Source organism: Cebus imitator, unplaced genomic scaffold, assembly GCF_001604975.1.
Source record: "Cebus imitator isolate Cc_AM_T3 unplaced genomic scaffold, Cebus_imitator-1.0 Scaffold425, whole genome shotgun sequence".
In the NCBI taxonomy this organism is placed as follows: Eukaryota; Metazoa; Chordata; class Mammalia; order Primates; family Cebidae; genus Cebus; species Cebus imitator.
Genome location: NW_016107740.1, coordinates 860,384 through 882,662, shown reverse-complemented (window position 1 = coordinate 882,662; position 22,279 = coordinate 860,384). Strand labels below are relative to the sequence as shown.

The following is a 22,279-nucleotide window of genomic DNA, read 5'->3' as shown; positions in this document are numbered from 1 at the left end:
GATGAGGGCACGGCTGCCCCAGTCCATCACCTTCAAGTTGGAGAATCTGAGGTCCAGGCTGTGTAAACAAGAGACCAAAGCCCTCTAACAGCAGGAATGTGATGAGAATATAGGGCTTACTGCCTCCCAGAGAAGAACAAGTACATAATCAAAGATTTAGAAAACAAGACATTGTCTACTTTTAAAAACAGGAAGGGTGATAACAGTTGGAAACAGATAAAGAAACTTCCACAGGTAAGAGATGCAGTTCCAATGCCCTTCATGCCTCAAAGCAAAAAAAGATCAGCTTGTTCAAAGAACCAAAGACTGTGGTCAGAAAGAGGCAGAAATGCCTGGGTGTCAGGGGTCAAACCAGTTTTCTCAAAAGAAGTCATTACTTAACTGTGACCTTTTCTAACTCTAGTACTCCTGAATATTTTGCTTTCAGATTCAACAAGGTTCACAGCGGGGATCCTTATACTAATAAACACCACGATGAAATTTTTTACTGCCTCAATTCTTTATTTAAACATTCAGATTTCTTCCTCGGGGACAGCAGAAATTTATGCTGCTAATTGTTTCTAAAATAATGTCACTTCTGCTAAACAGATTTTTTAAAAATAGAACTTAAGCATCTGAGGGTTCTCCAGGGTTATTCTTGCAGACATTCCCTCTATGCTATCAAACAAACCCAAGGCTAATAAGATATGTGGTAATTACAACACGTCTGGCCAAGAGATGTTCTTCTGTGTGTAAATATTTTATGGAGCCAGCACCATGCAATGGTACCTGCAGAGTAAAGAACTGCCTTGGGAATCTTAACCACTTCTCATTAATCAGCCCCCCTTGCTTTCTGTACCTGGAATGGTGTTTCAAGAGACCAAAAGCCATTAAAAAGTAAAAACATCCCTGAAAAAGATGGATACTACTTACTAAGAGGAAGCATTACTGAGATTTCAAATGCAACATGCACAATAATCAAAAAGCTTACCTTGATGACCTGTTGGGGCAGAAGCAACTAGTCTAAAGACAAACCACAAGTTACATCTATTCTACTAAGCTGGTAAAAAGACACTCCGTTTTACCTCGTTCTCTGGGGTGGGAGATGGCGTAACAGAACTAAGTGACCCTTTCCTAGAACCCTGGAGATCTGCTGGGATGGAGACGGGCCGTTCCCACTGAGTCGTTCCTGTTGGGATGTGCCAGTAATAGGTCCCAGCGATGTCACTGATTCTTTTCCAGCCAGGCGGCAAATCTGGATCAGTCTGAAATGAGTGATCACTCCATATATCGGCTGAAAAATGGGGTTAAAAAAAGAGAAAATTTTATTAAAAGAGAAAGAGTCTTTCAATTTCAGCACTATTTGGCAGGTGAACCCCACAGGCAGATGTGTCCACAGTCCAAATGATTAGTTCTTCCTGGTATGTCTGTGAAATCCATCCACACTAATGTGTGGGGCTGTACTTGGTAAAAGAGGTAATATGGAAACAAGCAAAGAAGTGGAAAGGAGGGCTGACACTTGAGAACAGGGACACAGAAGCCTCACTATTGAGTCATCCTACAGCTCTAAGAACCCTATGAACAAGATAAAGCTCCAAACCAGAATAAACTTCCCAAGCAAAATTCACAGTTATGCAGAGTGTACTGAATGCTTTTGTCAATTAGTAAGATTTATTGGTTGGCATCATGTCATTGCCAATTATAACTCTAATTTTCTTAAAATGCTTTCTATAAATGAGTACTGTGTTTGTATCTTTCATGTGCTTTAATAATCTCTCTCATTTGACTGGGACACCTATAAAATAGCAATAGTAGTAGTTGTTTGTAATACTCTAGAATTCTAATTGTGCACAAAAGATTCCTAAGGAAGGCCAGGCACCGTGGTTCATGCCTGTAATCCAAGGACTTTGGGAGGCCAAGGTGGGTGGATCACCTGAGGTCAGGAGTTTGAGACCAGCCTGGCCAACATGGTGAAACCCTGTCTCTACTAAAAATATAAAAATTAGGGGGGTGTGATGGCGCACACCTATAGTCCCAGTTACTCATGAGGCAGAGGCAGAAGAATCACTTGAAACCAGGAGGCAGAGGTTGCAGTGAGCCGAAATCACATCACTGCACTTCAGCCTGGGCGACAGAGTGAGATTCCATCTCAAAAAAAAAAAAAAAAAGATTGCCAGGGAAAGCAGATTGAAAAGCCGTGGAAGTCAACAATGGACCAGACTGACTCTACAGACAGGCCAGTGATGCAAACATGTGAAGTGGAGTGTGGGTGAGAGACAACAAAGAATCGTGGTGACTGTGGAAGACGGGAAGCACCTGCAAAGTCCAGTCATTCCAGTTCCAAAAATTAATGCTTTCAACACTGCGAGGGCCAAATAAAATACGACTACTAGATAATTCTCATCACATCTGGCCTTTCTATGTATCTTATCAGTTTACTGATTATCTACTGGCTTTAAAAATCTCATTCTTGGCCTTGAGTAGACTAGGAAATGGGTGACAGTGCTAGAGAAGAGAGAAGAAGAGAAGGGAGAGGAAGTAGAATGAGCCAGTCACCTAGATGGAGGGGCAGTAAGGGAATCAGAGGCAGCTATATCAATGTAGGTAGGAAGAAAAACTACAAACTTTAGCTCTAAACCTGGAGATTCATTTTATTCCAAGGATTAGGCTGTTTCCTATGTGGCCATACAAAAGCAGCCGGACTGTTTTCTGGTGATTCAAATGAGAACACAAGTGGGCCTGGCTCTGTGCCAGTGTCACTGCATCATGTGGGCAGGCATCATGGAGGCAGGGCCACTGTGAGAAATAGAGAAATCAAAGGGGCTGGGGCTGGGTGATCTCATGCCTGTAATCCCAGCACTTTGGGAGGCCAAGGCAAGTGGATCACGAGGTCAGGAGATGCAGACCATCCTGGTTAACACAGTGAAACCCCGTCTCTACTAAAATACAAAAAATTTAGCCAGGTGTGATGGCACATGCCTGTATCCCAGCTACTCGGGAGGCTGAGGCAGGAGAATCGCTTGAACTAGGGAGGCAGAGGTTGCAGTGAGCCAAGATTGGCACCACTGCACTCCAGCCTGAGCAACAGAGTGAGACTCCATCTCAAAACAAACAAACAAAATGAAACAAAGGGGCTGATGAAGACTATGGTCACAGATGTACACGCAGGCAGTCACTTTCCTCATTTAAATCTGCCAGAGGCAAAAGTGCCACTAGTCTCAAATTATGCTGGGAATTTCCCCTCCCCTCCACAGGGAGTGAAACGTAATTAAATAATTTCAAGTTAACCAAATTTTGCAGAAACTGTAATCAAACATGTGTTTACATTTCTTTGTCCTGTCTCCTTTTTAGGGGATGAAGGGGTCATTTCTGCTATTATTTTGTTTTCGGCATCTCAAGTGGGACACGTAAGGTAAAATACATAGGTTTTGAGATTAAGTTGGAGAAAATCCTAGCAAGTGGGTTTCCTTGTCCCATTCTAGTGGTTCACAGACAGCTCTGGGGCTAGAAACTGAAAAGATACAAAGAAGCTGCCAGTTACCATTTCTGTGGTTTATGAGGTCTTATACATTTAGCCTAGTTGTCTTTACCACAGAGACATTAACATGCAGGAAGAATAGCTAAATACACCATCAAAACATGAGATCATGTCAGACCAACAGCAGAGGCCAAGGTTGGTGGCGTTCAAGCTGGGCTGCTAAGGGGGTACACCTAGGGGTAGCATGAGAGGAGCTTTGTGCTGAACGGCAGGAATAGGGCTGTTTTATCTTCAACCAAACACACCCTAGTTTTATTAAGCTTATCCTGAGATTTTGTTGAAGTAAAATAAAAAAGGAGGTTTACTCTGTTGCTAGAAATAGATGGTAATGATGGTGCTGGTGACAGAGGCGAAGTGGGCACATCTACAGTATTATTAATAGGTCTAGAATCATTTCTAGAATCCCCTCCATATTACCTCACATTGGTTTAATGGATGTAAGCCCTGTGAGGGTAGGCAGATATCATATCTGTCTTATTCACCATCATATTCGACACCTAGCATGGCAGGTATTCAATCAAAATTGGATGGATGAAGAGATGGGAGGAAGGGAGGGAGGGAATAAAGAAGAAGGAAGAATTCATGTATAACTTTAAGACTGAAATGATTAAAAAAAAAAGAAAGAAAGAAAAGGAAGAAACAAGTGAATCAATGAGGTCTTCCAATGATGGGAACTGGAAATTGGCACTTAGCAGAAGAGAAATTCTAAAGAAATCAGTTCTGTGCAATTTCACAGAACAGAACAATTTCATGACTCCCAAACTTACTAACATTTATCTATCCCTTGATGGCATATGTAAATGTCCTCATGGATAAAAAGAAATATAATACAATAAATTAGAAAGAGTCCTGGGCTGGACACCAAGAAATCTTGAGAGAGATTTTGTTTATTTTTCATACTGAGAATTTCCACAGGAAGGCGGGAAGTAAGCCAAGTGGAGACTCAGCACCATCATACTTCATTTTGTTTAACCTTCATAGACCAATTTGCTTTGTTATTCTACAGAGAACTACACGTTTAGTTAGGCTGGGTGGAGTAACACATGCCTGTAATCCCAGCACTTTGGGAGGCCAAGGCAGACAGACTGCTTGAGTCCAGGACTTCAACACCAGCTTGAGCAACATGATGAGGCCCAGTGTTTACCAAAAATACAAAAAATGAGCCGGGCATGCTGGCGAGTGCCTGTAGTCACAACTACTCAAGGGGCTGAGGATGGCCAGGTACGGTGGCTCACGCCTGTAATCTCAGCACTTTGGGAGGCCTACGTGGGTGGGTCACTTGAGGTCAGGAGTTTCAGACCATCCTGGCAAACATGGTGAAACCCTGTCTCTACCGAAGTACAAAAATTAGCCAGGCATTGTGGTGGACGCCTGTAATCCCAGCTACTCAGGAGGTTGAGGAAGGAGAATCACTTGAACCCAGGAGGCAGAGGTTGCAATGAGCCGAGATCATGCCATTGTACTCCAGTCTGGGTGATAGAGTGAGACTCTGTCTCCAGGAAAAAAAAAAAAAAAAAAAAGGCTGAGCTGGGAGAATCACCTGAGCCCAAGAAGTAGAGGCTGCACCGACCCATAACTATGCCACTGCATTTTGACCTGGGTGTTGGAACTGAGATCCTGTCTCAAAAAAAAAAAAAATGTATATATTTAAACAAATACTTTGGACTTTATTAAATGAGTCAATGTTTCAATTGTTATCAAATTGGGGAAGAAGGCCAGGCATGGTGGCCCATGTCTATAATCCCATCACTTTGGAAGGCCAAGGCAGGTGGATCATTTGAGATTGGGAGTTTGGGACTAGCATGGCCAATATGGTGAAATCCCATCTCTACAAAAATTAGTTGGGCTTGGCGGCGTACACCTGTGATCCCAGCTACTCAGGAGGCTGAGGCACGAGAATCACTTGAGCTCGGGAGGTGGAGGTTGCAGTGAGCCGAGATTGCGCTATTGCACTCCAGTATGGGTAACAGAGCGAGACTCTGTCTCAAAAAAAGCAGGGGTGGGAGGGGAAGAAGATAGTGGTGCAGGTAGGTGGAAGTCCAGGCCCCTCCTGAACTTTTCAACCACAGCAGCGCCTGTTTTGTCCGTCATTACACATTGGTCTTTATGTATTATTTTCTTTGAAAACAAGGGTCAGTTTTTCTTTAAAATGTTTATTTAAAATAAAGTTTAAACCATAGCTAAGGCAAGAGAACAGTGGAGTCAAGGTATCTAAATACCAAACAGCTGCTTCTGTAAAAGATAGTTCAGCGTGCTGCAAAGCCGCTTAGTGGCCGCCCTCCGACGGGTACCACGGCATCACAGCGGACAGACAAGGCTGGAGGGAGCGCATGCAGATCAAAACAAAACACGACTATTGGAAAACACCAGGGGATTCAAGGAGAAAGCTTCAATCCCGTTGGTTCTCACAAGATTACTTAGTGAAGCTTTGCTGAAGACAAGGCAAGCGGCTGAACACTGTGGAAAGGGAACGGTGTCTGGCAGTGCTGTTGCCCTTCTGACTCTCAGCAGTTTGCTTCAGTTAAGCGTCCATCACGCACCCACGTTTGATGGATCTGCTTAGAGCTTTGAAATCACAATGTGGTATTCTTGGTTTTCAGTGGGAATATTCTAAAAGACCTCCACCCTGGAGAATGTTTTTCTGTTTGGGGGCATCATGTGCAGCAGTACTCTTAGCGGGTGAGATGTGGCCTCGGGCAGCCTCATGTGCACCATGGGAACCCATCTCAGAGCGACTCAGAGGACTGGCACTCACACCAACTGCGGAGGCTACTGAAGGGAAGGTTTACAGGAGAGTTAAACTGCAGAAATCTAATACAAAGCCTGCAGAGCTCTTAAAATGCCTCAAGTCACAACACAGTAGATATCCTTCCATACCAGTCAGCTCTGCAAAAATTAAAAAGTATGACAACACCAATTGTTGGCAGGCATGCAGCACAACAGGATCTTGTAGACACTGCTGCTCGTAGAAGGGTAATTTGGTGCAATCATTTTGGAAAAGAAAACAGTATTAACTAGTCAAATGGAAGATATCTCTACTCTATGACCCAACAATTCCACACTTGGTATGTGCACCAGGTAACATATTCATATCAGCATCGCTGGAATAATCAAAACCTTGAGACAACCTAGACAACCATTTAAAACAGAATGAATTGGCTGGACACAGTGGCTCATGCCCATAATCCCAGCACACCGGGAGGCCGAGGCAGAAGGATTGCTTAAGCCTAGTAGTTTAAGACCAGCCTGGGCAACATAGGGAGACCTCATGTCTACCAAAAACTTAAAAAAATTGGCTGGGCATGGTGGCTCATGCCTGTAATCCCAGCACTTTGGAAGGCTGAGGCAGGCAAATCACGAGGTCAGGGGGTTGAGATCAGTCTAGCCAACATGGTGAAACCCTGTCTCTACACACCACAACACCAGTGTTGTGGCACGTGCCTGCAGTCCCAGCTACTCAGGGGCTGAGGCGGGAGAATCGCTTGAACCTGAGAGGCAGAGGTTGCAGCGAGCCTAGACTGCGCCACTGCACTCCAGCCTGGCAACAGAGCGAGACGCCGTCTCAAAAAAAAATTTTTTTTAATTAAAATAAAATTTAAAAAAAGACAATGAATAAATAAATTACAGCAGAATAAACAAAAATGAGCTATACACAACAATATGGATGTATTTTACAAATATATCATTGCTTAAAAGAAGGAAGACAAAACAGAAAATAGTAATTGTTCAGATGTCCATTCATACCAAGTTCAAGAACTAAACTACATTGTTTAGGCACATAGATGTGGACGGTAAAACTATAAAGAAATGCAAGGACACAGTCATCACCAAAAACAGAAGAAAGAATACCTGGAGTGGGAGAGTGACAGTGAAGATCACAGAGAGTGTTCTCAAGGACTTCTGGAGTATTAGAAATGCTGTATTTATTGACTGGGCGGCAGGGCCATCGATGCTCCCTTTATAATTATGTGTTAAGCTGTATGCTTACATGTAGGGATGTATCTCTATGTATGTTTTACACAATTAAAAAAATACCTCAGTGGTCTGAGATCAGAGGTTTCAGATGTTTCTTAAAAGAGATATGCCAGAATAGAAAGCTGGCCTAGTCAAGGTATTTTTCAATATCTAAAAGATAATCCAAGCAAAAAGAATGGATTGATTCAAGACTCCTGCTGGCTCCAATGAGACCGGGAAACCAGAGAAGGGTCTGCAAAGATGTGATATAGCTCAGTGCAGCCATGGCTTGGTGCAACCAGCATGGTAACTGGAGGTGTCAACGTGGCGGAGACCTTCATATCTTGGCTCAGCCAATCCCTATCTGAGTGTCCTAGGACAAGTTACTCAAACTCTTTGGGCTTCAAATGCACATCTGTAAAAGGAGGAATCATAAAATAGTACCTACCTCACTGGGTAGTATATAAAACATTTAGGATAAAGGTTGACACACAGCAGGTGTGTTCACTGCAATGGATGGTCACTGTTAGTGTTATCATCACCATCACTATAAACTGTCAAGTCTCAAGAAGCCAATACTACAGCAGCACATTTGAGCCACTAAAGTCACAATATAAGAACATATTTTCATAGATCCCAAGGAAAATGCTCACTACAGAACCTCTGGGGTTAAATTATCATCATGGTTCAAAGGATAAGGACAAAAGATCTCCGTAATCCCAGCACCCTGAGAGGCCAAGGCGGGCGGATCACCTTAGGTCAGGAGTTCGAGACCAGCCTGGCCAACATGGTGAAACCCTGTCTCTACTAAAAATGCAAAAATTAGCCGGGAGTGGTGATGGGTTCCTGTAATCCCAGCTACTCAGGAGGCTGAGTTAGGAGGATTGCTTGAAGCTGGGAGGCAGAGGTTGCAGTGAGCTGAGACTGAGACTACACCACTGCACTCCAGCAGCCTGGGCAACAAAAGTGAGACTCTGTCTCAAAAAAAAAAAAAAAAGAAAAAGAAAAGAAAAAAAGAACAAAAGATAATCTTATGGTGACTTTCAGTGGAGAAGAAGGTCAGTTAGGCTCCCTCAGCAGGACCGGACTTCCAGGATCTGAGGAGGTCAGGCAAGTCCAGATTCATCCCCCACCTGCCTTGCCGGTTGTCTTCCTTATCATACACCGTGTGTGCCCCTGGCTGGTGACGCCTCCACTGTGACAAGACATCTTCCCTTTCTCCAAATGTCTCTCCTCTCTCAATTAATGTGGAAGAAAATATAGTTCATAAGTTTTAAAATAAAGATTGAAGCCCTCATTCTCCATTTTTAAGCAGACTTGTGAAACTTCTAGGTTTCTCACAAACATAAGCCAACCCCAAATGAATAAATTTGTTTTGTATTTGAATATGATTCTGAGCTTCCCCCCCGACTGTGGGTCTGAGGCCTTCATCAGGAAAAAAGTTCCCCATCCACAAAGGAAAGCATGTTTTCATACATCAATGCTCACAGAAATCCAAGCTAGAAGGCAAGGGTGGAATCTGGGTCCTTCAGGGCTTGAACACAAGTACTGTCATACTGCTGGCATGTTATAAAAGCTACTAACGGTAACAACCCCAAGGACGCTGACGCCACTGGGTGCTGTTTCACCCGTCCTGCACCCTTCGTTGCAGGAGCTTGTGGTTTGTCATCGCTGCCCTATGAAGGAGGCACTATCTTTATCCCCATTTCTAGGGCTCAGAGAGGGTTTAAAGCCAGATGGGTTTAAAGCCAAAAAGGTAAACTATGTCCTGATATAAAAATGGATTTTAGGCCAGGCACGGTGCCTCACGCCTGTACAATCCCAGCTCTTTGGGAGGCCGAGGCAGGTGGGTCACCTGAGGTCAGGAGTTTGAGATCAGCCTGGTTGCCATGGTAAAACCTGTCTCTACTAAAAATACAAAAAAGAAAAAGATTAGCTGGGCGTGATGGCAGGCACCTGTAATCCCAGCTACTTGGGAGGCTGAAGCAGGAGAATTGCCTGAACCTGGGAGTTGGAGGTTGCAGTGAGCTGAGATTGTGCCATTGCACTCCAGCCTGGGCAACAAGAGCAAAACTCTGTCTCAAAAAAAAAAAAAAATGGATTTTGCTTCTTCAGAGACCTGAGAAAAATCAGCAGGATGGACAGCATTGGGAAATTAGAAGATGAATAAATAGGGGTGACAACATAACCAAACAATGGCTACAAGGCTGAGACTATGAGATTCGTAGCTGACTTGACCATGGTCAAATGGTGTGTGACAGCACTGAGATTCGCCCCGCAGACTGGCCCTCAGTCCCAGACCACCCCGACATTCTAGGGATATAAAAAATGAGAACACTTCCAACTCAGGCCTCTATCCAGGGGCCTCCTTTAAATGCCTTTCTCCTGAATTCTGCTCCAGCAAATCCAGGCCAGCCACTCCCGCTGGCCCATATATTTCTAAAACCCTCCTGCTTTAGAAGTCTTAAAGATCAAATTCCTCTCCCCACATGCTGCAGAGGCTGAGATTTACATGCTTCTCCACCGTTGCTCCTTTCTGGTCTCCTGTCATCACTGCCTCTGGCCGAAGGCACTGTCACCTGCTAACAGGGGACAGGTCAAGAGTGGGAGCTGAAAGCCATCGGTGTCCTTTCAAAGGAGCTCTGCAGCCCTTTGTAATTTGTGCTTTTTGTTCTTTTGTGAGGGAACAGGAAGCAGGGCCTGGAAGTCAGAGGGTAAAAATAGCAAGGCGGAGAGCCCCACAAAGTCTCTCTTGTGCTGGGAGCCTCCTGGGCCAAAAGCAATACTTGCTCTGAGAACAAGGAGCCCATTTGTGAGCAGCAGAGACTGGCTCCTTCCAGCCACTTCGGGCGCCAGGGCTAGGGGCCTGGCTTGTGAACAAGATCACTCCCAGGTGGGGCCAGTGTATGAAGGAAGCCCACTTTTAATCACCCTCTCCTCTCTGGGCTCACTTACAGAAATCCACGGGTCAAATGAAAACATGAGCATCTAGCAGCAGCTGGAAATCTCCTCTCCTGCTGTGGAGGGCACAAGAAGGAGGAAGGGGTGAGCTGAAGGTCTAAATTAAACAAGGTCTGTTGCTTGGACAGAGCCCAAGATTTCCGCAGGTCCTCAGGAAGGCAAACACTCCCTTCCACAACCTTCGTGCACCCAGGGCTTTGGGTGTGCAAGGCATGGGGTGGAGAGGAAGGCGGGAAAGTGGCTTAATTCATTCAACAAATACTTCCTGTCTACTCTGTGCCAGACACCGGTTTACAGCTGGGGGTGCAGAGGTGATGACAATAGATGGGGAACAGCATGCATGGCCTAAGACACTGGTTCTCAAGCATGAGAGTCACCTGGAGGACCTGTGAGAACACACACTGCAGGAGATCCTTGGTCACTCGGGAGTGGGGCCCAGGAATCTGCAATCTCAGCTCACTGTAACCTCTGCCTCCTGTGTTCAAGCAATTATCCTGCCTCAGCCTCCCAAGTGTTTGGGACTGCAGGTGCGCACTATCACGCCCAGCTAATTTTTTGTATTTTTAGTAGATGCGTGGTTTCGCCATGTTGGCCAGGCTGGTCTCAAACTCCTGACCTTAAGTGATCTGCCCGCCTTGGCCTCCCTAAGTGCTGGGATTACAGGTGTGAGCCACCGTGCCCGGTCAGGTAGTCATTCTTTTCCATCAAACTCCATCCAACTACTGGCTCCACAGAAGAAGAAATATGATGTGTATTTAGTCATTCATTCATCCACTTACTCATTCTTCCGTATTGATGATGCCCTATAAATGATAAGTATTATCTAGAGGCTGGAAATACAGCAATGAGTAAGAGAAGCAAACTGGGTAATGTGATCAATTATGTCTGGGGATAGGACAGGCTATTTAAGAGGATGGTCTGGGAAGACCTCCAAGGGAGTGAGGTCTCCCTTATGCAGGAGAAGGGCCAGCCTTGGGAAGAGACAAGAGAACAGCATTGCTGGTAGAGGGAACAGCAAAGGAAAGGTCATATGGCAGGAAAAAGCCTGTATGTCATTACAACAGAAAAGTCACTTGATTAGGGATGAATTGTCTGTAATAAGGTGTAAAGCCTTGGCTAAAGATTCATCCTTTATGCAAAGGATTATTTGAAGATATTATGTGATTTCGTTTTGTTGTTGTTTTTTTTTTTTTTTTGAGATGGAGTCTTCCTCCGTCGCTCAGGCTGGAGTGCAGTGGTGTGATCTCAGCTCACTGCAACCTTTGTCTCCTGGGTTCAGGCGATTCTCCTGCCTCAGCCTCCTGAGTAGTTGGGACTATAGGCGTGCACCACCAGGCTCAGCTCATTTTTGTATTTTTAGTAGAGACAGGGTTTCATCATGTTGGTCAGGCTGGTCTCGATCTCTTGACTTCATGATCCACCTGCCTCAGCCTCCTAAAGTGCTGGGATTACAGGCGTGAGCCACCAGGCCTGGCTGTGATTTGCATTTTTAAAAGATCAGAAGAATAATCTGCACAATGTTCCCATTCTTGAAGGGATCTTTCACAATATCTTAGTGGCAGTTGCTACTACTAACTCTTTTGAGCAATGTTATTCTTGACAGAGCTTAATGCTTCAATCCAAACTGTTTGAATTTAGCCTTAAAACTCTTTTTCAGGCTGGGCACGGTGGCTCATATCTGCAATTCCAGCTACTCGGGAGGCTGAAGTGGGAGGACGGCTGGAGGCCAGCAGTTTGACACCAGCCTGAACAACATAACAAGAGTCCATCTCCTCCCTTCCCCAAACTAACAAACTATATATATGTGTGAATACACACACACACACACATATACGTGTATATATATATACACACACACACACACACACACACGTATATATATATAAAAAATATATTTTTTGAGATGAAATTTCACTCTTGTTGCCCTGGCTGGAATGAAATGGCATGATCTCGGCTCACTGCAACCTCTGCCTCCCAGGTTCAAGTGATTTTCCTGCCTCAGCCTCCCGAGTAGCTGCGATCACAGGCATGCACCACCACACCGGCTAATTTTTGTATTTTTACTAGAGACAGGGTTTCACCATTTTGTCCAGGTTAGTTTCGAATTCCTGATATTATGTGATCCACGTGCCTCAGCCTCCCAAAGTGCTGGGATTATAGGTATGAGCCACCGTAGCTGGCCCAAAAAATATCTTTCTGATCACACAGTGGCCCTCCTCTTTCGCCTGTCTCTTTTTTTTCTCTCTCACTACTTAGTTCCTTTATTTTTTCTGGCCCAAAGTTTTAGTTGTCAGAATACAGCAAGCAGGGCTCTTCACTTCCTCCAGCTTCACCACCAACTTTGGAAGACAATCAACAGCACAGAGCCAGGACTCTAGGTCTAGATCAAGATTAGGTTTGCTGAGGGTTCCAGGCAGCGAACGGAGATTACTTAGACTCTGATGTGAAATCATCCTTAACCAAAGGAAAGGGCAGAAACACTGACTATGGTAACAAAGGGTCATGCCCCAAAGTGTTCAAAATTTGGGAGCGCCCAGAATCCTGATCCACTGGCCTGCCAGAGGGGAGGAACGCCCACCTGAAGAGTTTCGAGGCCCTTATATATCTTAATATGTCTTTCCAAGATATAATTTAGGCCTTGAAATGTCTACCACAGCCTCAGAAAAATTATACTTCGTACTCAATTGAACTTCCCTGTGGTAGCATTATTTTAATAGCTGTAAAAAAAACTATTAACAGTTCTGGGAGTGTTAATTTCCTAACACCTTTCCCCATATTTTTCATTAAAAAATTAATGTTAAGATTTCTGAGTATCTTTGAAATAGGAAGCTATTTGTAGCTGGGGATTTTTCTGTTAAAGATTCTTGAGTAAATATTCCAAGAACTCAATACTTAAATGGTCCTTAAATTTGGGCTTTTTAACATTGCATACTTCATCTATTTTTATCAAGAGCATTGACATAAAATCAACACGAAAGTTTCTTAATTTAAAACGCACGAGGCATAGTTTTTGCTGGGCTTACTCAACTACATTTTTCTTAGGGCTGCATTACTATCAGAAACAGGAGCTCTGTAGCCATGCCCACAGCCTGGAATCTAATCTGGCCCCAATGCCTGCTAGCTGTGTGACCTCAGACAAAATGGCTTAAATTCTAATGACCTGTCTGCTCTTTGTAAGACAGAGCTGATTTCAGCTCCCACCTCACAGGGTTGATGGGGAACAAAGAAAGTGGCATAAGCTGGGCACATAGTAATCACTCAGTAAATGTTTATTATTATTAGCTATCAACTGCTACATTCAAATGTGGCTTTGGAAAAAAATATTCTGTAATACAAAACATTTTTTGAAATGCCATCAACCACAGTGTGTTTCTTCATTAAAAAATGATTTCTGAGAGTCTACAACAACCACATTTTTTTTTTATTTAAAAGGTTATTTGTACTTAGATCAAGAAAACTAAATAACACTGGCCACCCACTTAGAAACAGTGTATCACGTGAGAACACACTTGTTTGAGTATATGGTGCCTCTTTACTCAGCACATGGCCATTTTGTGTCATACAGTTGAGCCCTTAAAGAAACAAAGGAAGTCAGAAAAAAACAGTTTAAATCTGTTTTCTATTTAAGACAATCTTGATGGGGGACTGCTTCTACTCCACCTCATATTCCCTTTTTTCTTTTTCTGAGACAGAGTTTCACTCTTGTTGCCCAGGCTGGAATGCAATGGTGTGATCTTGGCTCACTGCAACCTCTGCCTCCCAGGTTCCAGCAATTCTCCTGCTTCAGCCACCCAAGTAGCTGGGATTACAGGCGCCTGCCACCATGCCCGGCTAATTTTCGTATTTTTAGTAGAGACAGGGCTTCACCATATTGTCCAGGTTGGTCTCAAACTCCTGACCTCAGGTGATTGCTAGTTTTGGCCTCCCAAAAAGCTGGGGTTACAGGTGTGAGCCACCGCGCCCAGCCTCCGCTTCACATTCTCACGAAAGTAGGCAGATGGGACATGATCCAAGGTTGGTGGACAATAAAAGGAAATTATACCTCTCCGTTCACAGACTATTAACCAAAGCCAACCACAACATAGTCAGGAGGACTTTGCACACAAACTTATGTAAAAGGCATGAAATGTAAGCAGCTAAAAATTACCCAGAAGGAAAATTTGTATTTATAAATATTCACCCATCCATCAGTCCCTCCATCCATCCATATACTTATATTTAAGGTGAATCATATAACCTGGTTATAGAATATTTTAGATGTAATAAAATATTTTAATATTTTAATTATCACTGGAAAGTCTAATTCTAAATACCTACACACACAATAAAACATGTATTTTCTAACTAATGATAGTAAAGTCTTGAGATGATATGAACTATAACCTAAGAACACTATTTCCTTTTAGAGTGTGCACACAGTACAACATAGCACTAGTGAGAAACCTCAGGCTTAAGGGTCTTCCTTCCCAAAAAGCTTAAAAACAAAAACCTAAAATTTGAATGAAGATTTGTATTTTACTTTAAGAAAACTAGAGACAATTATGGTAATCTCAATTTTGTTTTCCTGAGAAGTATTGGGAAAAAAACTGCATTGAAATCCCTAACTCTTCAAAATCCAAAAGCCTATGCATAATAATGAAAGGAGAACATGTGTAGGTGAGCATGGTCTTGAAATCAGCAATTTTTGAGAATTTTCTCTCTCTCTTTTGAGACAGGGTCTTGCTTTGTCACACAGGCTGGAGTGCAGTGGCATGATCACGACTCACTGCACCCTTGACCTCCTGGGCTCAAGTGATTCTCCCATCTCAACCACCTGAGTAGCTAGGACTACAGGTGCCTGCCACCATGCACAGCTAATTTTTATATATTTTGTGGAGATGGGTTCTTATTTCATTGGCCAGGCTGGTCTTGAACTCCTCACCTCAAATGATCCTTGTGCCTTGGCCTTCCAAAGTGTTGGGATTACAGGCATGAGCTGCTGCACTCAGGCTTAATTTCTGATAATTTTAGAAAGTAAAGATCACATCAAATTTAGATAAAATAGCTACCAGGCTTTATTACTATTTCCTCCAGCTGTCTGCCTATCTCACTCCCCTAATGAGTGACAGCAATACATCCTGCTCAATACCAGGCAGGATTATTTAGGTTTTGCAGGAAGACTATCTATCTAGTCACTCGTCCTAACCACAGTATTCCAGAAAGATCTGTGATCATATGGAAATTAAGCTAAGGGTAACTGCACAACATCATTCAGAGAATGTGCCCCGCTGCCACATGCTCTGTCGACTCAACCTTTCAACTTCATTTTATTATTATTTCAGAGTGAGCAGCAGGAGAAGAGAAGACAAAATACAACCAGGGACATGAATCTTTCTTGAGCTTCCATACAATTAAACAGATAGAATTACTACTGGCACCACACGTGTTCAAGGTAGGCAGGTTTGAAGATATATTAAATGGAGACAATTTTCTTTCTGTTATTTTGGCAGGATCTTCAATATGCTTTTCTCTTAGAGCTGCAGTCCTCCGGCTAGGATACAACAGCAATGATCACAAAATGGAAGCTACTTTAGGGGTTGCCTTGATCAACTCCAATGTCATTATTCTTCTAAATGGTGGCATGCCAGGACTTGATTTCCCACTTACGTTAAATACTTCAACAAAAGATGATTATGGAGAATTTCGGCAATTCACACAGTATTCAATGACAATTTGGCCTTTTATCAGTATATTATAAGTTCAAGCTGAAGTGGGCGTCATGTTTTGTAAAAATCAAAATTGATGTGTAGGAACATTATTATAATACACTCTCATAGATTAGAATGCATATTATAATATCTATATACGCATAGACTATATTTTATTTCTGATATAAGAGCTACAGCATGCACTTTCAGAACACTATAGGACTTCCAAAGAGCTATAATTAATCCAATCTCACTTGATCCCACAAAATCTTGCCAGAGGCAGAGCAGATATTATTCCCATTTTACTAAAGAAACAGATTTCAGCAATGTTAAATGACAACTTGATTGAGGTTGGGAAAATGCTTATCATTTGGCTGTGGAACAACCTTGGTGTATTTTTGTTGGGGAGCATCCTATTCACTAAGTGTATTTTAAAGGTTAAGTGCCCTTAAAAAAATCAGCAGAATCGAGGTAAATTGTTCAGCCTGTCAGGGTAGTAATGGACAAGCTTTAATATTTGATGTAAAAAAGGATTTTAGACTATGGATGGGGAGGAGGAGTACAGAGAAAAACGTTTTTCTGCAATTACGTTGTAAAAACATACTTAAAGGGATCAGAGTAAAACATCCTTTCTTATTACTCCTCTGAGATATTTATTCTCTACCGACATTAAAAAAAAGAATTAGAGGCAGGCTATATAAACGCGTTTCAGCCAATAAATAACACAAGAGAATAGACCTATGAGGTTAAGATATTTAAATTACTGGTCAAAAAATTTACAAAGTTTTAGTTATCTAATAAAAGAAGTTCATCAGAAACTAACAACAGTGTTACATTATTGGAGGAGGGCCTTAATAGATAAAGAAACTTTTTTTCTGTTTTTGATGTTCATCAAAGCCAGGGTTCATCAACAGCCAGGCTTTCCTACAGTAATATACATTTTTAGTTAGAAACATGGCCACCTGCTAAAAAAGACTACATTTCCCAGCCTCCCTTGCAGCTGGGTGTGGTCATGCAGGTAAATTCTAACTTTTAAAGTGTGAAGCTCAAGGCCTGTATGGCAATTTCCAAGAGCCCTCCTTTAAAAAAGCAGTCAGGCATACTTTTTCCTCTGCCTGCAACAGAGATGCTGCATTGGACCATGAGAACATAGCCTAGGGACAGCAGAGCAGGAAGGCGGAAGAAATTTGGTTTCTGAAGTCCTTGTGGAACAGAGCCATCATATCAGTGGACTGCCACTGCCAGGCTTCTATATGAAAGGAAAATACATTTTTATTGTAATAAGGTATAGTTATTTTGGAGTCTTATATTACTAATAATTGAAGTTCATCCTATTTCATTCATCTCATAGCAGAAAACTAAATTCCAGACCTAATATTTAGGAAAGAAACAGCTTCTAATGGATTAGCTTTGCAATCTCCTATTCAAACACAAACGTATAGGCATCTAAATTATAAAACTGGGCTAAGAAACCAGTTTCCTGATTCCCATCTGGCCCAAGACTCTTTCTAAAACATCATATTGCTGGAACATAACTTCATCAGTTATGATTCATTCATTTTCCACCGCCCACCAATCCAAACATCCTAACCTCATTTCCAAACATTGTCAAAAATGCAGACAAATGCAGACCAAATGCAGACACTGCAATTGGCTTACTTTTTCACAAACTTCAAGAAATACCTACAGGATTCAGCCAACCACAAGCAACATCCAGTCATTCATCGGAATCAAGGCTTTTAATTCTTTGATCTATGCCATTCTCCTCCCCAAACCCCTCCATTTGCTATGTCAAGAGAGGAAAGCACACATTCTCTAGGGAGAGAGAAAATGCCAAAACCAATGAGCTGCCACACATCTGTGGAATAGCTTGGTTTTTCTTTCCCAGCAATGAAAAAGTGATATGTAGAGCTCTGAGTTTTTCAAAGATGCAGGGGCTATTGACAGAAAGGAGGCAGGGGTATTTGTGGATCCCATCTGCCAGGGATGCATGCATAGAAACTGACATTTTTTTTTTTTTACACTTCTCAAAAATAGAATCTAACATAAGACAATATTAGGTAATTGAGCCAAAATTCCAGGAAAGGACCAATACATGAAATAATTATTCTCCAAACTTTCAAACAATAATTCATGCTTAAAGTTTAGAAGGACATCCTCCTTTCTGTTAACATGAGAATATGGCACTATTTGGCGTTTAAATTGCAAATTCTCAGTTGCAAAAATGTTCCAAAGGTCTCATATCAATGCCATTAATCACAAATTGAAGGGATCTAAGTTCCTTAAAGCAAAGACCAGATTTGTTGTTCTTTTTACTGTATCAACCAAGGTACCACAAACATGTCCCATACATCATAGGTGGGCAGTGTAAGTTTTCTGAATATAGAAGAATGTATTTGGGGGTGGTCCCCTTTTTTTCATATCTCATTCTGAGAAACTACAGAGGTTGCCTAGATAACACCTATATGAATGGAAAAGAGGAGGACAAAGAATTGGGGGAAGGAAGGAAGGAAGGAGGGAGGGAGGGAGGGGCAGGGAGGGAGGGAGGAAGGAAGGAGGGAGGGAGGAAGGAAGAGAGGAAGGAAGGAAGGAGGGAGGGAGGAAGGAAAGAAGAAGGAGGGAGGGAGGGAGGGATTAATTCAGGTGGGGGTTAGGGAGTACATACCACCATACAGCCTGCTTGGGGAATTTGAGTCCTCCTTTGCTATGACATCCAAAAAAGATTCAGAAACGCTGTTTGCTATTTTTTTAATCACCCACAAATGTACTGGTTAACCCACTAGGCCTCGAATTCCAGCCAGCAGTTAAAATTATTTTCCTATGACAAAAATGCTCTTGAAGCAGTAGAGGTTTCTTATCTGCAGGGTCTCTGGGAAGGCTTCCAAGAGACACTACAGAAATAGTTTGTTCTTTTTTTTCCCTTTCCTTATCTCAAAATCTAAGCCTCTCACTTGTGAAAACTATGATTTATACCAGGTTTTTGTCCTGGGCTAGTTCCAGTTCCTTATTTCTGGACCTACTGGTAGTTAGTGTCCATTTGTTAATGATGGTCTTTCTGCTCTTGAATTATGGCATGTTCTAAGCATCTTCTTCCTCAAACTCATCCCATTACTTTTTCTTTTCCTTCCCTTCCTCCTTTCCTTTTTTCGTTTCTTTTTCTTTTTTGACAGGCTATTGCTCTCCACTGCCGAGGCTGCAGTGCAGTGGCACAAACACGGCTCACTGCAGCCTCAAACTCCTGGGCTCAAGCAATCTTCCCGCCTCAGCCTCCTGAGTGGCTGGGACCACAGGCATACACCACCACACCCAGCTAATTTTTTTGATTTTTTTTGCGAGACGGGGTCTCACCATGTTGCCTAGGCTGGCCTCAAATTCCTGGGCTCAGGCGATCTTCTTATTTTGGCCTCCCAAAGTGTTGGGATTACAGGTGTGAGCCACCGTGCCTGGCCTCTATTACTTTTTTGATGAAAGGAATTACTATAAATGAAAGGCCTTTGAGAGAAGACTCTGCTCATCACAAATAAATGATCCTTAGATCTCAGAAGTGGGAACAGGGAAACATTCTTTGGAAGCAAATGAACCAGATGCGGCATCAAAGTCTTACTGCTGACAAAAGTACTGACAAGTATTGCCTATTTTGGCAACCATCAGTGGCGACCAAGTACATGGTCAAGAAGTTTGTGCTAGACAGCTGTTTGTGCTTTCTTCCTCGTAGAAACAAACATTGCCTGTTTTCCTGCATTGCAGATGTGCTTTGATGAATGAATTGAGTGCATTTACCCATGTCTTTAGAAAATATTACAGTGGGAAGTACCCAACCATGGAGCCCAGAGTGGAAAGGAATTGCGTGAAAGAAAACACAGAATTCAAAAAATTTCCTTTGAAGAATGCAACAGTACAAGTTACTTTTAAAAGCAAGAATGTGGCTAGGCGCAGTGGCTCATGCCTGTAATCCCAGCACTTGGGAGGTCCAGGAGGGCAGATCATGAGGTCAGGAGATCGAGACCATCCTGGCCAATATGGTGGAACCCTGTCTCTACTAAAAATACAAAAAAAAAAATTAGCTGGGTGTGGTGGCACATGCCTGTAGTCCCATCTACTCAGAGGGCTGAGGTAGGAGAATTGCTTGAACCCAGGAGGTGGAGACTGCAGTGAGCCGAGATCGTGCCACTGCACTCCAGCCTGCGCAACAGTGCGAGACTGTCTTAAAAAAAAAAAAGCAAGAATGCAATTTCAGTGTAAATTTTCCACAGGCTTTCTTTTTGTTAAGGGTGATACCATTTTTTACCCCCCCCATTTATGTTTCCATGACTAATTCATTTAAAAAATAAATTTTGCTCTGCTGATGGAGCAAGAACTGAAGATTTTCTTACTGTGAATAAAGGCTAGCTGCACTTGTACTTGGCCCAGATTTCAACTTGTCACTCTGGAAAAGCTTGACCCTCTTTCGTGGCCACTAGGTCTGTTTGAGAAACACACCTACAAGCATTGAACTGGTAAACTTTCCCTAAAAAGCAAGCCATAACTGATTCACCTGCCTGTCCAAAGGATCTGATTCAACCAACAACTGAAATACTGTATTTTTCGCTGGGCAAAACAACATAAAATTATATCCATATATTCATCAATAAAAATACGATAAATCATTTTTTTCTCCAAAAGAAGTGAACAGTACACACCTTATGACTCAGTAATATCAAGTGTGTATGCCACATGCCTTCTCACGCAGTTCCATTAGAGGAACATGTGGGGTGCTCCCTGTGGTGCTGGGAAAATGGGGGTAACCTGCAAGTCCATCACTCTATCAGGGGAAAGGTAAATAATGCGCTGGTTTCGGCTAGGTACAGTGGCTCACGCCTGTAATCCCAGCTTTAGGAGGCTGAGGTGTGCAGATCATGAGGTCAAGAGATCGATACCATCCTGGTCAACGTGGTGAAACCCTGTCTCTACCAAAAATACAAAAATTAGCTAGGCATAGTGGCACATGCCTGTAGTCCCAACTACTCGGGAGGCTGAGGCAGGAGAATCGCTTGAACCCAGGAGGCGGAGGTTGCAGTGAGCCAAGATTGCGCCATTGCACTCCAGCCTGGTGACAGAGCGAGACTGTGTCTCAAAAGAAAAAAAGGAAATAATGTGCTGAATTCACAGCATGGAGCACCATCCAGCTGCTGGAAACAATGCATTCGATGTACACATAGCCTATGGAAATACATCTCCAAAACACAGTACATGGGGAAAAATATCCTTTGAGTAAATTAAGCACACACGCACACACCCACACATAAAACAATGTACAATGCAAGTACAGTTTTGAACAAAAAGTTATGCATTAAATACATTAGAATGCTTAAATATTGGTGGAATAAATGGAAGCTAGGTAAGGAAATAACAGCAAGTAAACAAGTAAGTACATTAAACAAGAAGGATGCTTTGCATGCATGAAGCAGGGATGAAAATATACCATGAATTATGGCATATGATTAACTGCTTACAATTTAAGTCCAAAACAAACTTGCCTTCTTACATTTATATTCCTTAACTGTAAAAATACTAATGAAAAGTCCTCAAAGATACAGACATTGTTTAAATCACTACTAAAGGGGCTCAAGGCTCTGAGGAGCCCCAAGTCCTAGAGCTGTGCTGTCTGATAGGGAAGTCAGTGGCCATGCATGGCTACGGAGCATATTAAATGTGTCTAGTCCAAAGTGAGATGTGTTGTCAGTATAAAACACACACGAATTTGGAAAACAATAAAAAGAATATAAAATTATAATATTTATATGGATTCTATGCCAAAATGATAATATTTTATATATACTGAGTTAAATAAAATAGATGATTAAAAGTAACTTCATCTATTTCTTTTTACTTATTTTAATGTGGCTACTAAAATATTTAACATTAGGTATGTGGCTCACATTGTATTTCTCATGAAGGGCACTATTTTAGAGGCTTCCAGTGAGCCAGTGGTTCAAGAGAGATTCTTTTTATAAAATACATCTGGAGCCTCAAATTGGAAGTCCTAGAAAACATCATGCAGTTCCATGACTGGAAGGATAAAAGCTTGTTTTGAATAAAATATTAAAATTCTAGATAAGGAATGACCCACAATTTTGAAACACTCAGAACCTTCTATTGTTCTCACTTTCAACACTTTCAA

General features: G+C 42.4%; 1 protein-coding gene across 7 annotated transcripts in view; it reads right to left on the bottom strand.

Moving 5' to 3' along the window:
* The window catches only part of APBB2 (amyloid beta precursor protein binding family B member 2), a 405,358-nt gene that overhangs the window by 142,051 nt on the left and 241,028 nt on the right, over window positions 1-22,279 (bottom strand). For all 7 annotated transcript variants that reach the window (XM_017509868.2, XM_037731837.1, XM_017509866.2 and 4 more), the window contains exon 6: window positions 1,065-1,273. In XM_017509868.2, the coding sequence (XP_017365357.1) occupies window positions 1,065-1,273 (209 nt within the window). The remainder of the gene's footprint in view (window positions 1-1,064; window positions 1,274-22,279) is intronic.